This window comes from Puntigrus tetrazona, chromosome 20 (assembly GCF_018831695.1).
Source record: "Puntigrus tetrazona isolate hp1 chromosome 20, ASM1883169v1, whole genome shotgun sequence".
Classification (NCBI taxonomy): domain Eukaryota; kingdom Metazoa; phylum Chordata; class Actinopteri; order Cypriniformes; family Cyprinidae; genus Puntigrus; species Puntigrus tetrazona.
In genome coordinates, this window is record NC_056718.1 from 8316709 (window position 1) to 8333751 (window position 17043).

Below are 17043 nucleotides of genomic sequence, written 5' to 3' on the forward strand. Positions count from 1 at the left end.
ACCGTCTGCACATATTACAACCAAATTTCATGGCTTTATTGTCTCACTGGGCATTAAAAGGTCGGACAAATTGTAAAGAACCAAACATGACTATTAAAGGGTCAATTTACCCCAAAATTAAAATTAGCCCATGCTGCATTCACTCTCAAGGCATCCTCTGTGTAGATGACTTTCTTCTTTCAGATGAAAAAAATACCCTGACTTTTACAAGCTTTATGATATAAGTAGGTACATTTACGTTAATAATAATAATAATAAAACGTGCCTCGGAGCCGTGTGAGAAAGATCCATGTTTATAGTGTTATGAACACTTCTGCTGTCGTAGGCGGAAGCCATTCTGGGCAGATGATGTTAGACGTACGTGCAGTGGTGATTATTGACGAAAATGCAGAGGAGAGAACAAAACAAAACACCGGTCATGAATTAGAAGTACAAAAAAAATGCTGATTTATAAAGACAAATGTCAGAGGTTTTTAATATAAGCCAAGAAAAGGTTTTCCATTGCTAAAGTAAGGTAACTTCCTTTGCTCCTATAAACAAACTCTTGAGATTAGTATATCTCCCCGGTATATGTCCTAGCATGTGTCCTATGTCATCTTGTCATCTGCCGAAATGGAATTTCACGTATACCGGTTAACAGAATTAAAAGAAAAGTATGTATTATATATATATATATATATATATATATATATATATATATATATATATATATATATATATATATATATATATATATATATATATAAAAATCACTTGGTGTATGTTTTCAACATTATGAAGCTCGGAAGAGCCAGAACAATTTTATTATAACTTCGATTACATTCGTCTGAAAGAAGAAAGTAATATACACCTAGGATACCTAGAGGTTAAATAAAGCGTATGATAATTGTCATTTTAGGGGAAATTTATAGATGAATAGATAGATTGCAAAAATAAATACAAAATAAATTGCTTTTTGGGATATATCTTTATATTGCATTAATTTAACGTTTTTTGTGTGTTTTTTTAATTATAATAATAATAAAAAAAACGTAGTAGCTCTGACGAACTGGGTCTGCATTTACCTAAAGCTGTAGTTCTCAACCTTCTTTACTTCAAGACCTTCTCTTTTTTTTTTGCACACTTTGCAAAAATGTCACTTCAGATATTCTATGCAACAAAGTACATAAAGCTCAATTATACAGTAATTGTAAACTCTCTCTCTCTCTCTCTCTCTCTGTCTCTCTCTCTCTCTCTCTCTCTCTCTCTGTATCTCTCTCTCTCTTTCTGTCTCTCTCTCCCTCTCTCTCTCTCTCTCACACACACACATTCCATTCTACAACATCTGGACTATTAATCAGTTAGATCTTTCTTCTCCTCTTTTAATATGTTTCTCTATGCCACAACCAGATTTTTTTCATCTGTGTATTTTATTTTTTTAATTTGTTCTCTGAGCTCCTGGCTACTTTCTACAGCAGGATTTTTCAAAGTTTCAGGTTTGTCGCTCCATGTCTTAACCAGGCTTAATACATGTTTGATAAAAAGTCTTGATGTAATGATAAAAAGAGTTGATGCTCTATTCAGCTGCAATGAGTGATAGGACACTTTTTCAGTAACGTGAAAGCTATTTCTTGATAGCCCATCCCATGGTGAAATCTCATTAGTCCTAAAACTTGCACCAAACTGTATCATAATAGAGAGATGAGATTTTTTCTATAGGCTAAAATGCTTTTTCTCATCTCAACTTTTTTTTTTACATTGTCGAAGGGATAGTTCACCAAAAAACTATATTTTTTACAAATATTTTGAAGAATGCTGATAATCAAACAGTTTGATGGTCTCTGTTGACTTCTATAGTATTTCCCTGTTATGGAAGACAGAGGAAACCATCAACAATTTGGATCTTCAAAAATATTTCTAAATATCTTTTTATTTCTAAATATTTTTTTGTGTGTTCAACATAATAAAAGAAACTAATAGCGATTTGGAACTACATGAAGGGGAGTAAATGACAAAATGTAATTTTTTCCTTTAATGTCATTACAGTCACTTTTGTTCAATTTAATGCATCCTCGCTGAATGAAAGTATACGTTTCTTATTAAATCTTTTTTTGCTGACTCCAAACTTTTAAATAGTAGTCAAGATCATTTTATTGTTTATGGTGATTATGTTTGACACTGTCAGGTGACTAATATTCACTGCAAAGGCAATTAATGCGCCAGCAGTGGGCATGTCACACAACCAATCCAAAACTGTTGATTTTACCTTGCAATGCAAGAAATCTCGTCTCAGAGGGCAAAGTCATAGCCAAAATTGTCTCCAGGAGAGTGCAGCGGAGTCACATCTGGTGGTCACAGCGCACACACGTTTACGCACACATCCATTCTACATTCTACAGGGACATATAACTCCATTTCATATGCACTCCTTTATTTTTTTATAACATAAACACACTCTACCTTCACAGTAATACTTCACAGAGAGCGCGACAGGAACAGGGGGCGCAGTAGGACACACTTCTGGCACATTCCTGGCCGGTCTCCACTTCAGTGTCCCTCCCTGCTCTCTTTCTCTCTGTCTCTGACATTCTGTCTCTAGAAACGCAGCCTCTTTCGCTTTCAAGTGCGGGCGTGTCTGGGATTGATTAGCTGCTTAATTGGAGAGATGTTGGTATGCTGTGGTGAATGCGCGCACACACACACACACACACACACACACACACACACACACACAGCTTTGACAGTGAGAGAGGCATGGCAGACTATTGTAAACACACCCAAGGCTTCACCACAATCAATCAGATGCTCTCACACACTAACACACACACTCACACACACACACGCATACATCCATCATTTCAAGCACTCTGTATAAAGATATTCAAGCTCTTATAAACTCCGCACTCATTCCCACTCACCAGCAGAAACATACCACCCAGTACTCCAAAAATCCCCTTTTTTTCTTTCGTGCTCTCTTATGCGCACACACACACACACACACACACGGACACACATTTTAATGATCTAGTGATTCATACTGTGCCCTTCACACCCACCAACTCCCAAGAGTCTGAGCAACCGGTGATGTCAGGAGGTAGATGTCGTTTTGTCACAGCTGTGAAAAATGCTCACGAAAAACGTAAAGTGCATTTTCATCCACTTTCTTCCACTTTTTTTTTTTTTGCATCAGTGTGCATTACATCCAGGTTCATATATGATGGCGAGTAGTTATGTGCGGTTCTGGACTCACTCAGGACTGTGATTAAAGGAATGTTTTGGATTTAACATAAGCCATGACATCTGAAACGTTGTAACGATTAACGCAGACAATAATTACGACCCGCTCATCAGTTTGTGAAAACAAACAAAAGTAGTTTTTACAGTAATGCATTTACAAAGGAAACCTATTCCCGTAGAGACTTTTTTTGTATTGCATTACAGTATTGCTTTTATTATCGCTTTCACAAACATTATTTAACCCAAAACACTAATTTGAAATTGCATTCAGTGTTTTAATTGCTGACTAAAATGGAATTTAAAAATATTAAAGCTGAAATAAATTATAACTTTAGATAAAAAATAAAACTTAAATGCACCAAATCAATAGGAATGTGAAGTATTTAAATTACTGCAATTAAAACTATATGAATATAAATGATGATTCAAATTAAACAGAAATATTCAAATTTCTAAAACTTAAACTAAAATTAAAATGAAGCTAAAAATATAAAAATAAAAGCTCTAATAACTCTAAAAAGCAAAAAATATATATATAATAATAAATTATTAATACTGGGATTGCATGCATTTTAGACTTTGGGAGAAGATCTAAGCTTTAGTTTGAGAAAAAAAATTCCTAATAAGCCCCAGAAACATAGCCAAATATTATTTTTGGATGCACACAGATTGTTTTGTTGATTTTGTGCATTTGAGTCTAAATCCTTTAAAAGTCAGAGCCGTACTTTGTGGTTTTGGAATGGCAAATAAAGTTCATTACATTCACAAGCACCGCAGTTATCCTGTCATAAATATCATGAACTACCAATGAATTATGAATCGTTTAACCACAAAACAATATTCCACACACATTACACCGTATTAGGAGGGTCTGATGTTTGGACTCTTGGATCAGTGTATTGCTTGACGTGTACAGTCGTATACGTAAACTTTCGGACGAAGTCCTTACGCAAGCGACTACAAGAAATGATTGCTCAGTTATAGCAATTAGTAGCACTGAGTCATATCTGTGCTTGTAAAAACAGTGTTTTGTAGCTGAGTTTTATGAGATCGAAGCATGTGAGAATGTGGTTGCTTTGGTGTGTGGTTTGTTTCAGTGTGTGCGTGTGTCCGACTTGACCCCAGTCTCAGGTCACGTTCTCGTAGCCGTGTTCTTATCAGCCGTAGACTAAATCAAAAACACGTTGTACATTATACTTTAAGCCTCTTACCCCACAGGCACAACAAAGAGAAACAATAGCCACAAAAAGAGAGAGAAATGAGAGGGAAACAAAAGGAGGAGAGGAACAACAGAATAATTAGGGGGAATGTGGAACAGATGGAGAGAGATGGGCTCCAGATTCCTGCCTCTCTCTCTAAGCAAAAAAAAAAAAGAAAAAAGAAGGGACTGGGTTAAAAGAGACAATAGATGGGAATGATAGATTAAAATGTGAGGTAGAATCAAATCTAGAAAAAAAAAAGAATGAGATTATAATCAGATCGGAGAGAGTGAATGGATGTTCACGTCAGACTGGGCTGAGGGGGTGGTCTGGGGTTTGTGGTTTTGGACAGATGATATGCGCGCACTTGTTTGTGCGAGAGTGTATGTGCTGCCATGGGAACCGGCTAACGACAGATTATTTTCGCTTTAGGAACGTGTATAAGGACTACAGGCATCTGGAGTTGGCCTGTGACACTCAGGACGAGGTGGACAGCTGGAAGGCCTCTCTGCTGCGTGCTGGGGTTTACCCAGAGAAAACCACGGTAAGCACTGGAACCCACCGGCTTTCGTACCTGTGCGCTAAACCCTGCGACCTAAAACTTCAAAATAAAGGTTACAGTTTAAACCCAAAAGGGCTTTATAGCCGGATGCCATGTGGATCTTTATAAGCTCCACTCAGAGCTTTTATTCCCTACTTCTTTGCAAAACCAACAACATGTGTTATTGCTGTAAAAGAATAGTTTAAAACGTGCCTTTTTTTTTTATCAACCCTTGAGACATTCTGAAGAAAGTTCACGCTGCTCTTTTAATTCAGTGAAGGCGCACCAGACCAAAAACTGTACAAAAAACACCATGGAAGAAGTCTATATTTGAAAATGCTTTTTTGATGCCTTTTTGTTCTATTCTGCACATGTTCTCATTGGTTTTTATTACAAGTAAAAGAGCAGCATGAACATTATGCCCAAAGTCTTCTTTTATGTTCCATAGAAGAAAGAAAGCCACAGTGGTTTGGAACAACACAAGGATCTAAATGATGACAGAATTTTCACTTTTGAGTGAGCTATTAAATCCAGAAAGCAAATACACTGATCTGAAGAACCTATAAAAAGTATCAGCTTTTGCCAGTCTCTAAAGAATCAAATAACCAACTTTAATGAACCTTAAAGGGTGTAGTTCACCCCAAAATGAAAATTCTGATATCATTTACTCACCCTTTTGTCATTGCCAACCAGTGAAATTTCCATTAATTTTCAAAATTTGAATGAAACCGCTTTCTTTAGCTTCATTTTTAAAAATGAATTGCGGTTTAATCCAAGTAGTCTGTTAATAGAGCACATAAAATATGGTAAACAGAAGAAGTATTAGCAAGATCTTATTAAATGTTCTTTATATATAAGTTTATGCTGAATAAAAGTTTAGGCTATGAATAAAAGCCTAAATTACATTTTTCATCATACTGAATAAAGAGATCATGTCTATTGGATTGAATTCATATTAATTACTTGAACTTCTATGTATTTATGAACTTTCTGAAGCATCAGAGTTGTAGTGGAATGAATTTTCAGAGTACAAAAATATCTTTATTTGTGTTTTGAATGTGATGAGTAAATGACGAATTTTCATTTCTGCTGAAAAATCTCTTCAAGCACCATAAAGAGCCATGGCAGCGTTCTAAGAAACATAAAGATATTATACGTTCACATTATAACGAGGCCCACATGGAATCTATGCACAGGGAGCGTTGCAGAAATCTCCAAAGGTTCCTGCAGGACTGGAGCGCCTGGTGCTCATAAATGTTTAACACATTTCATATTTTATTGCACACGTTTCTACAGGTTTTTTGCCTTAAAATAAGTGCATAGAAAATCCATCTAGGCCTTCTGATAACTGTGCACTGTAGTTTGGACTGTAGTTTGCTCCTGTAGCGTTTCTATGTATGTGTTTGACTCCTCGGCTGCAGGCTTCATGGTGGCTGTGCTCTGGGGTCAGAAGCTCTGCTGCATTCCTCAGCTCTTGTGTCACACCATGAAGGATCAGCGAAGGAGGGGGCTTTGAGCTCTGTTTCTAATCAGCTCCCTTGCCTTTTTTTCCTCATGCACCCCTCCTCCTCCTTCTTTCTGTCTTTATGTATGCTTTGGAGCAACATGTTGAGTGATGTCACAGTTCTGTCAGGGTTCCCCATAATTCGCTCTGACAGAAGTCTACCACACCCCCTCCGACACTCAGTGAAGTAAAACACGCGTTTTTTCCTTGCTTCATAACCCCCACCCCCCCAAACATCTCTTTTCCAGCTTGCTTCACTATGTATATATGTGTGCACCCATTGCCCTCTGAAACATCTTTGTCATCCCTCAACATCGACAGTGCATTTCCTATCCAGGTTTGCCCACGTCTTCCTCTGTCTTTTTTTCTGATCGGTCAGGTGGAAGGAGAGGGTTCGGGTCAGGCGGAGAGCTTCTCCATGGATCCTCAGCTAGAGCGTCAGGTCGAGACCATCCGCAACCTGGTTGACTCGTACATGAGCATCGTCTACAAAAGCATCCGAGACCTGATGCCCAAGACCATCATGTACCTCGTCATCAACAATGTAAAAAACAAACTGAAACAAATCAGTAAAATCTTTCATACACTACCAATTGTAAAATTATCGATAATAGATAAGTATAGTAATCTATTATATATTTATATATTTGGGAACTGTTTTGTACTTGGATTGTTAAAAAATAGCATTTCAAATCTGGGTTGGGTAAGTATGAAAATGTGCAGTTCTCAGACTTTTTCGAAGAAAAGAAAAACATATTTTAAAGCAACATTGTGCAAATGTACTAGCATATTTTGACATTGATTTGGAAACTATGTTCTCCACTCATAGGTAGAGGAGTTTATCCACTCCGAGTTGCTGGCTCAGTTGTACTCTTCAGGAGATCAGTACTCTCTGATGGATGAGTCTCCTGAACAGGCCCTGCGCAGAGAGGAGGTGCTGCGTACCCACGCCGCCCTGAAGGAGGCACTGAACATCATCACTGACATCTCTACTTCGACCATCTCCACCCCGTTGCCACCACCAGTAGATAACTCTTGGCTCCATAGTGGCTCGCTACAACGAAGGTACTTCACATACCCACTTCTGTTCTGTTCAAGGTGTCTCCATCATCACTCCACTTTATCCAGCAGCGATGTTCTTTACTTGACGCTTTGAATTGAATCTGTACTCCGACACATAATTTATGGTGGGCCGTTGGCACTCACATGGACTGAATCACCAGGATTTCTGGAAATATCATGGAATTTTCATGGTGTTTTCCAGGCCTAGGAAAAACTGATTGAGATTTGATTAAAAAGTCATGGAAAATTTTTTTATAGAGCTTCATACTGTTGTGTAGAGTGTTGTCAAATGCGAACAAATTTTTCTTTGGGGGCTTTGGGTTCTTTTGATGAATTGTTGAACCATCTCACAGATCAGTCTGAATCATTACTTCAAAATGATTATTTAAGATCCTAATCCAGTAACCACAAGTCACTAAAATAAAAATAACTGGTAACGGAAATGTCAACCTGGTCTCATAAAAATATGTACTTTGCAGTTTTTGTGCAACACCATTTTAATGTGCCTTGCTGCATGATTTGCTGTAGTTTTAAAGAGAAATGTTCACTGAGTGACGCTAAAACACAGGTTTGTGAACCCTGGCACATTTTTATTATGTTGATGAAAGTATATATTGCAGCGGTTCGTAATGAAATGTTGCTAAAAGTTAATGCTCTATCATGTTGGTAATACACCAAATCCAACTCTAAACCTACCCGACAGTGTTAACAAATGTAAGACATATTTGTTGGTGCTACTGTGCCATTTCAATTTCCTTTTATCCTTTTATCTTTGTGAACTACCGAACAAACCTACAGTCTATGAAAACCCATAGATATGAAGCAGGATATGTGTGATGCATCGTTCAAAACCATCAGATTTTAAATATCCCAGCATATTAATATTGTTTCGTAACATGATATCATTTGTGTGAAAATTACACTTTATTAATCGTAACTCTAAACTTGTGTGAAAAGGAATAAAAGGTGTCAGAGTTTTACTGCCTCTAGTGTTCATTTCATTTAGAAAATGCAGTGATATGTACTTGTCGGTACGTATTTTGTGTCTCGCTCGTGTTTATGCCATGAGACCAGGCAAAGAAATGTAATGGCCCACCCAAACAGCTAATGCATCCCACATTCTCGTCCTCTCTCAGATCTCCTCCAGGTTATAGTGTCCCTAAGAAGCATCCTGCTCCGCCTGCTCCTTCGTTACCAGTTCGCTTGGATGCTCCTGTCCCACTGGTCTCCAACAGCACAGACAACACCAACACTACCAGCCGCCCCAAACGAGTCCCTCCTAGTGTTCCCAGGTAAAAAAATCACCCAATAAAACCATTTGTCCTGAAGGCACACTAGCAACCTCAGACCATGTCTTTCTGCACAACATGATTTATCAACCAATGTTTATCTACTGTAGGAAAGGGATTTCATATGTGATCCCTCCATCAACAACACAGCTGAATAAACTTTCAATTAATAAAGTACCCAGTGTCTAGAGGGCTTGATTCAGGTGCGTCAGCACTGAAATAGGCTGAATATTTGAAACGAACCCAGTGACCTGTAACTTCACCGCATTTTTAAACGGTATTTCAACAGTTTTCCAGGCTTGAAAGCTGTGGTGGATTTGTGGTTTCTCCTTTCCCAGGTTCCATCTTCCATGGATCCATGGTGTTACTTATGAACCAAACTACTTATGAACCAAAGGGGGTCTATAAAGGTGTGGTCACCTTAATGTTATTGATGACACTTTAGTTCATTGAACAGTTTTCACTGTTAACTTATTATTGCTTATTAGCTTGCGTATTAGCTGTTCATTAGAACATTATTCTTCACATATAGTGCTATCCGAATCTTAAACACGTTTTGTCAAAGAAGCCGGTGTTGACCACTTTCAAGGCATTACGAGTTCATGTTTTACTGCAGAAGCTGACAAGCGCCTTGTTGTTTTTGAACAAAAGCATATGAGTCCAATAACCTTTGTCAGGCATCTACATTATCTGAGGATACTACACAAACTTTTGGCAAAAAAGCAACTGTTGGATCTGCTTTTGCTTTAAAACAAACTTTTAATATGTTTAAAAAACATACTTTCAATTAACTTTACTTTTGTAAATTACCTGTATTTGTTACTGTTATTTAATCAAAATAACCCAACCGCAATTTAATTGATATTACTTGGAATAAAAAACACGATTTATGAAAAAATAAAAATTATGAGTTATGAGGCACTGTGCTCACACGGAAATAACTTTCAAACCAAGCAGTTTTAGCCGTTCAGTTTGATGTGACCAGCTTTAACATGAGCAAAATCCTCATGGGAAACTTTTTGGCCCCCAAGCACCACTGATCGTGCAGATTCCTAGATTGACTGGATTTTACCCACAAAAAGTTTTGCCAAGCAACGGTAAATGTGACTGTACCTTAATACAGAGAGAAAGCTATCCGTTAGCATTCCTATCCATCTCAATGGCAGTTCCTTGGCAGGCATGGGTCCCCATGGAAGTATATGATTTGAAATGTGCCATATTTCCTCATCGGACCACAGAAACGTTTAACTTTTAATGCAAAATGAAGAGCAAAAGAATGTAAAGCCCAAATTGTACCTCAGTGCTGGCCTCAGTTTTGACTCATTTGCTTGATGTACAGCTGAATGCATAGCTTTTAAAAGTATAGTCTTCTCCATTTAAAGGGATAGTTCACCCAAAAATGAAAATTCTGTCATTAATTACTCACACTCATGTCATTCCAAAGATCTTTCTTCATCTTCGGAACACAAATTAAGATATTTTTGAGGAAATTAGAGAGCTTTCTGATGCTGCATAGACAGCAATTGAACTATGTTCAAGGCCCAGAAATGTAGTAAGGACATTATTAAAAAACACAAAAACCTTTCTTGTAGCATTGTAAAAATTAAAGTTGAACCACTGATGTCACATAGACTATTTTAACCATGTCCTTGCTACATAGGCCTTGTACATGATAGTTGCATTACTGTCTATGGAGGGTCAGAAAGCTCTTTGATTTAATATATTTCATATATTCCAGGTTTGGAACGACATGAGGGTAATTAATGAACTATCCCTTTAACAGTGTGCACAAACCCAGATGCTTGACACAAACACGCTAACATGTTTTATCACTTGTTAAGAAATTAAAAGTGATTTAAAAATGTCTCTGTACTAGTGTTTTTGAACTCTCACAAGTACAAGGCCGTGTATTGTTGTACCATCTCCATCAGTTCATTGATCATTTTTGAATGGCTGTGTTTGTTACTCCGCTGATGATAAAATTTGTCATGCATACACATAAAAACAGAAGTATACGTTGCGTTTAACTAATTTAGTTTGGTGCCACAAACCTGTCAACTCACAATCAGCCTGAACGAGCAAAAAGCTAAAGTTTATTTCTATTAATCAGAATGTATTTAAACTACATTTACAATTATAACTTATGATCAATATTACATTTTTGTCCGTACACCCCCAAATCAGAATGTCAGAAAGTGCACAGTTATCCCTTAAGTTAAGAAAGTCCTTGGTTATAATTATAAGTTATTATCACTAGGGGTTTTTCTTGCTGCAACCGGCTGCAGAGTTTCCCACTGGTAATTATGGCATTGTGGTGGCGTTCATGTGCATTCGTCTCATAAATATGATCATTCCAGCATGACTTTATGGCGGCATATGATTGTTAAAAAACAATTTAAGATCCGCTAGTTCTGCTATACTTCCCCAATGCTGGGATTTATGCTCGTAGTGAACACGGCTAATAGGACTTTCCGTGTCCAGAGAGCAAGGCTTGTTCTTGGATCCGTGTTTAGGATTAGTCTCAAAGCGGTGCACTCGGAGACCAGAACTCTTCGTGAAATATACGCATACCTACCTTCACATGCGTGATAGATGATACCACGTGCTCACTGGTCCCAAAACTACAGCACTAGATCACAGACACTGCTGTCTCCAAGCACCATGAACATATGGTCTTGAGTGTAAAGGAAAAAGAAACTGCAACTTGAACAGATGTCATTGCTCAATCACACAGGCGAGCGTATTTACATTCGAAGGATTTTAAAAAGCATGCACATTTTCAAGGAGCAGTGAAAGTACGCGCTGCAGGCAAATCTCACACAAATGGTCAAGAAATGTCAAAATCATATATTTTCTGCCTATAACTGCCTTTACAGTGATTTTAATACAAAAAATTCATGGTGTCTGGATGACTTCAGTTGTATTACAGCTAAGATTTTGTTTCTTTTTTTTATTTGCGTAACATTATTTCAAAATGTAATGTATACATTTTACATTGATATAAAATACTACAATAGAAATTTATTACACATGAATTAGTTGTCTAATAATGTATTTTTATTATATCGCTTTTTAAGTGTTTTTAATAAATTATATTTTTGCAATTGTTTAATGTATAATATTTATATAGATTATGTATAAGATTTGATATTGTAATATACAGATTACAATATTTAATGTATTGTTTAGAACTCTTTATATTAATGGGAATTAGCTGAAATAATTAATACAAATCTTGTTGCTAAAAATAGGGTTTCGCTTACTTTAAGCACAAAGTCTAATTTTTTTTGGTTGATCTGGACGTGTATTAGCGAGTCTCACACGTGACTTGAGATGGGTGGAGGTCTTGTTGAAAATGTGTTTTTCATATTTGATTCCCCAGTTTGAGCGCAGACGGTCCCTATTCTCTTCCGCTCTTTCTAGCTCTCGTCTTGCTTGAATGTCAGAGTCCACTCGGTCCACACATGAAGGCATCTCCTTCTTCTTACGCTTCTTTAATTATTGTGTTTAATGGATGTATTTTTTATTACGTTTCATATGAAAAGAATAAACCAAACCAGAAGCGCTGAGTTCAAGTTCACGCTTCCAGTTCAAACCGTCCTATCAGTATTCACAAACGGACCGTATCTTTTCCTTTCTCACCATTCCAGTGGCGTTCAGTCCTTTCAACACTCTCTTTGGGTTTTTCCCTCGTGATCGTTTCTTTTCTCGCTCTCTCATTCCTTACCTTCACTTTTTGGCCCATTTTTTCTGTCCTTTCTGCCTCATTTCCTTTGTGTTCAGAAACGGGGCTCTTTGGACCTCCACCCTTTTTCTCCTGCTTTTTCTCTCTCTTTCTCTTTCTCCCCCCGTCGCCCCTTTCTCTAGCTCTCCCACTCACTTTTTCACATTTCCTCTCACCATCACTCATCCCAAACCCTCCAACTTTCCCTCTCTTTCCTTCCACCCCCATTCCCCTTGTCTTTTTTTTCTTCTCCTTCACTTTTTGCAGAACTCATTTGAACCTTTTCACAGTCCTGCTGTTGTCTTCGGCGTGACCCCGAGCGGAGCGGGCCCGACTGAATCTCGAAGACCTAGGCAGCATTTCTGGGCACTAAAATGGCAGTTCTAAAAACTCCGCCAGCGTCTCATCAAGCAGCGTTCCTCTTTCGCACCTCATCCACTCCTCCAATTACACATTCTTGTACTTTTCACTTTCTTTCTGTCTTCCAGTAAACCCCTGGCATTTCCAGGCTGCTAGATCTCGCATGTTTCCTCAAGCGTTGTTTTGCTTTTCTTTCCGTCGTCTCCGTCCTTTCTTTTTCTTTCTGTGAAACCGCAGTCCTGCACTCACCGCAGCACAGGAAAAATAAAAGCCACTCTCTTCTCTTTCCCATCCCAGAGAGCTGCTCCCTCTGCCAGCTCCATTAGAGAGTGAGATTCCTGCGTCTCCACAGGGATCTTTCCAGGACCAACTCTGCAGGAATGCTGGACTCATATTCCCCTTGCACACACATTCAAGACGTCCCGGCAGTGTAGCTTGCAATTGTAACTTGGTCCGAGCACAATAATGAGCTCTTTTGGGCCTAATTAAAGGTAATGTGCCACTTTCATAAAGTTACAGTACTTCTATTTGAGCTTAAGATTAGGAGATGTTCCTAATTGTCACAGTGGCGCGGTCAAGATTTAGCCCCGTTTGTTTGAGCATCCCGACCACAACAGCACAGAAACATTAGCTAAACCAATTACGTGTGTTTGTGGCGGTACTGTTCTGTCAAAAGTCAAATGCTAAGAACGGGTAATTACTGCTATTAAGTTCAGAAAATTCTTAAAAAAGACATTCTTGAAGAAAAACTGTAACACTTTACGGAAAAGTCAACATTAGTTAATGCACAACTAAATAAACGACGACTACTATATCACAGTTTAATGTTCATTTGTAAATATACTATCATACATTGTTAATATATACGCACCACATTTAAAACATCTGGGGTCAGTAAGATTTAAAAAAAAATTTCTTATGCCCGCCTAGGCTGCAGTTATTTAATTACAAATACTGTATGAACAGCAATATTTGGGAAATATTATTAAAGTTTAAAATATCTGGTCTCTATTTTAATATATTTTAAAACGTCATTTAATCCTGTGATGCACAGCTGAATTTTCAGCATCATTTGCTTTAGGCTTTAGTGTCCCATGATTCTTCAGAAACCATTCTAATATGTTGATTTGCTGCTCAACAAACGTTTACTATTATTATGCGTCGAAAACAATTGTGCTGTTTAATGTATTTCTGGTTGATGCCTATTTTTAGATTCAACAGTATTTATCTGAATCAGACACTGGACATTATAAATGTATTTCCTGTCACTTTTTAGCAACTTAATGCATGTGTATATTCATAATTACTGGGGCTCTTTTTGTTGTTGTTCAGATTTTTATGGATGACTCGCAGGGTTTGGTATTTATTTGCAGCCCATCTAAAGAAAAGTCATTTTTGCGTTCCTCTCAGTCCCGTTGATCCGATCTGGCCATCCGTGTTCATTTCGCTTTCATTTTCCCAAAACAAAAGCCACTCGCGGGGCAATTGTAAACACATGCAGACATCTGAAGCAGAGCAGTTTATGGGAGATTGTTGTTATTTCCATTAGCTGAATTGGCAGAGCTGTGAGCGGTGACCTATGGCAGTCTGTTCTGACAGCTCAGGTTATGTGTAATGTGTTGCAGGAGACAGCCACCGGCGGTGCCCGCTCAACAGCCACACTGAGACACGAATGCCCACCTGTGAGAGAAAAAAAACGCCAACAAGAACTGCTTGAGTTTTCATTAAGACGACCGCAAAGACTCGCATCTTACACGCAGCGAGAAACGATCAAAACAGATTTTGGCGCAGCGAAGCTGATCTCCAGATGCTCTCGTTGCTCGCCGAATCGAGATTGAACACTGTGCTGAGGTTTGTTCCCGTTTTGTACATATGTTGATGTTTGCGATGCCAAGTTCAGCTCTTTATCAGGCTTAAATAAATTAAAAAAAGTGTTTTGGGATTTTGTAAATACTGTGTGCTTAAGAAACCCGACACCTCCCTGTAGTTAGTGGGGTTTACTACAGCAAGCATCACTGTTATAATTGCTCACGGTCAGTGATTGCGATCTCAACCGACCCCCAATCCCGTGCTTTTTGAAACTTCAGCGTATGATTTCTCACACTAGTTGCGCGGCGGACATGATTTATATCTCAAATCGCGCAGCTTGTAAAGGAGCCACCCACAGTAACCTAGCGACGCAGTGAGAATTTCCAGCAGCACTCTCGTTTTCAGAAAATGTGGAAAAAAAACATTATTCTTGATCTTATTTTGCCAAACACAACTTCATTTATATATTTATATACAATTTACAAGACGCTCTTTTTGCACAGAATGCTTTAATTTGGCAACTTTATTGCGGTGTCACACAGACTGTTTGTACGAGTTGTTATTCTGTCAGTTATAAATGATACCACAGAAAAGCCAACAAAGGCTTATTATATTCTATCAATTCAACACTGGCAGAAATGTCCTGCTGCTATGCTGCTCTACAGGAACAACGATTAAAGCTGCAGAAATACCTGGGACTGACTGACCTCTTGTGGGCAACAGCTTGTCCAAATTTCCTATCACCTCCATATACATGCATACATGCATACATACATACATAAGTTATTAGAAACTATATATATGTTATATATTAGAAACATTTATTTCCAACATAGTGAGCATGTTAAAATATGAGCAATTAATGATTAAACGTTTAATCAAGAACCAGAATATGCACGTTAATATATAAATACTGTTAAAAACCATTCCCTACTTCCATCGTTTTAAAATCACAAAACAGTGATTATAAACCAAAGCCAACATCATATTATTTGTCTAAAAAATTATATGTTTAGTGGTTCATTTTTTGAAGTAAATGAAATTTACCTTTTTAATAAATGTGACCTATACATGTTTTTTGACACTAACAATAATTTAATTTCATACTGGTAAAATGAAAACACATTTCCCAGCAGCCGTTCTTATTTTTCCCTGAGGTTAAAGGCACAGCTTACCCAAAACTAAAAAATCTGTCATTTTAACCTCTGGAACACAAAAGAAAGTGTTTCTACAACAGAAGTCAAAGGCAAACAAAACTGTTACCAGCATATCCTCAAAAAAATGTATTTCATGTTCCACAAGAAAAAAAATCTAACTGTACAAGGTTTGTAATCACAAACCTTGTAACCGATGACAGACGATTTATTTTTAGGTAAACTTTCTCTTAAAAAAAAAAAAACAAAATCATCCCTCCAAAGGGAATCTTATCAAAAGCATGCTCTTTAAAACCTGCATTTTCAATTCAAGAAGCGGGACAGGTCCTCTCTAATCTCTGCCTCGTCCCAAGGGCCGTGGATGTTGTCCTTGTGCCTCTGCAGGAGGACCAGCAACAGTGGACAGACTAAAGTTAGTGTTAACAGAGCCAGCGAGAGCAGAAGAGCGCCCTCGGGCCACAGGCGCCCCAGACCCCCGACTCCAGCCAGACACACCAGCGCCGCGGCCCACGGGAAGCTCCACTCGGCCTTCTCCCGCACGCGCTGCAGCAGACAGGGCCACAGAGCGAACACCAGGAGGGCGCAGTTCAGCATGGTGAAGGTATGCAGGGCGCCAGGCAGCCGGGACGCCAGACACACCGAGCCGAAAAGAGCCGCGTTGAGCGAAAGACTGCCCGGCGGACTGGGCCGAGCATACGGGAAGGACACCAAGTGAGCCAAGAGCATGACGGCTGACATGGCGTAAACGGTGTCTGTGCTAACCGACTCGGTCAGAGTCTTCAACACCGGTGAAAACCCGAAGGTAAACGCCAGGAAGATGGCGGCGCTCTGCAGGTCGGCCAGGTGCGTTCGCTCCCGAACACGAGAGCCTCCTAGGAACTCGTAGAGTCCGTAGCCCAGCAGAGCGCAGCCTAAACAGACCCAGAGCACCGCGGACGGCACCAGGTCTCCCTGCTCCATGTAAGACCATAACGTGAGGAAGACGGCTACGCAGGACACCTGCTGAGCAATGAGCCCCGTCTCGCGCACCACCGCCCAGTAGCGGTACTGATGCACTCGGATGTTGCGCCGCAGCTCCTCCAGAAAGCGGCGGTCCACATAATTGTCCGGGAAAGGCTGGCGTTCGTATAGGACTTTACGCCACGGGACGGCTGCAGGAGCTCCCGGACCACTGTCTGCCCCCAT

The 17043-nt window shown here is 38.9% G+C and overlaps 2 protein-coding genes across 5 annotated transcripts in view; one reads left to right on the plus strand and one right to left on the minus strand.

The window, feature by feature from the left end:
• The window catches only part of dnm3a (dynamin 3a), a 35592-nt gene extending 20596 nt beyond the window's left edge, over positions 1–14996 (plus strand). For 2 of the 4 annotated variants that reach the window (XM_043220243.1, XM_043220244.1), the window contains 6 exons: positions 4848–4959; positions 6840–7004; positions 7290–7525; positions 8659–8814; positions 13193–13386; positions 14521–14996. In XM_043220243.1, coding sequence (XP_043076178.1) covers positions 4848–4959; positions 6840–7004; positions 7290–7525; positions 8659–8814; positions 13193–13361 — 838 coding nt within the window. In that variant the 3' untranslated portion in view covers positions 13362–13386; positions 14521–14996. The remainder of the gene's footprint in view (positions 1–4847; positions 4960–6839; positions 7005–7289; positions 7526–8658; positions 8815–13192; positions 13387–14520) is intronic. The other 2 variants (XM_043220245.1, XM_043220246.1) reach the window with 1 other exon arrangement.
• A 200-nt stretch (positions 14997–15196) lies between these two features.
• Positions 15197–17043, minus strand: pigc (phosphatidylinositol glycan anchor biosynthesis, class C). Its single transcript, XM_043220259.1, has one exon. The coding sequence runs from the start codon at positions 17041–17043 to the stop codon at positions 16162–16164; it is 882 nt and encodes a 293-aa protein (XP_043076194.1). The 3' UTR covers positions 15197–16161.

Coding starts and splice junctions, on each gene's coding strand:
- pigc (XM_043220259.1), bottom strand. CDS start 17,043: ATGGGGGCAGACAGTGGTCCGGGAGCTCCTGCAGCCGTCCCGTGGCGT.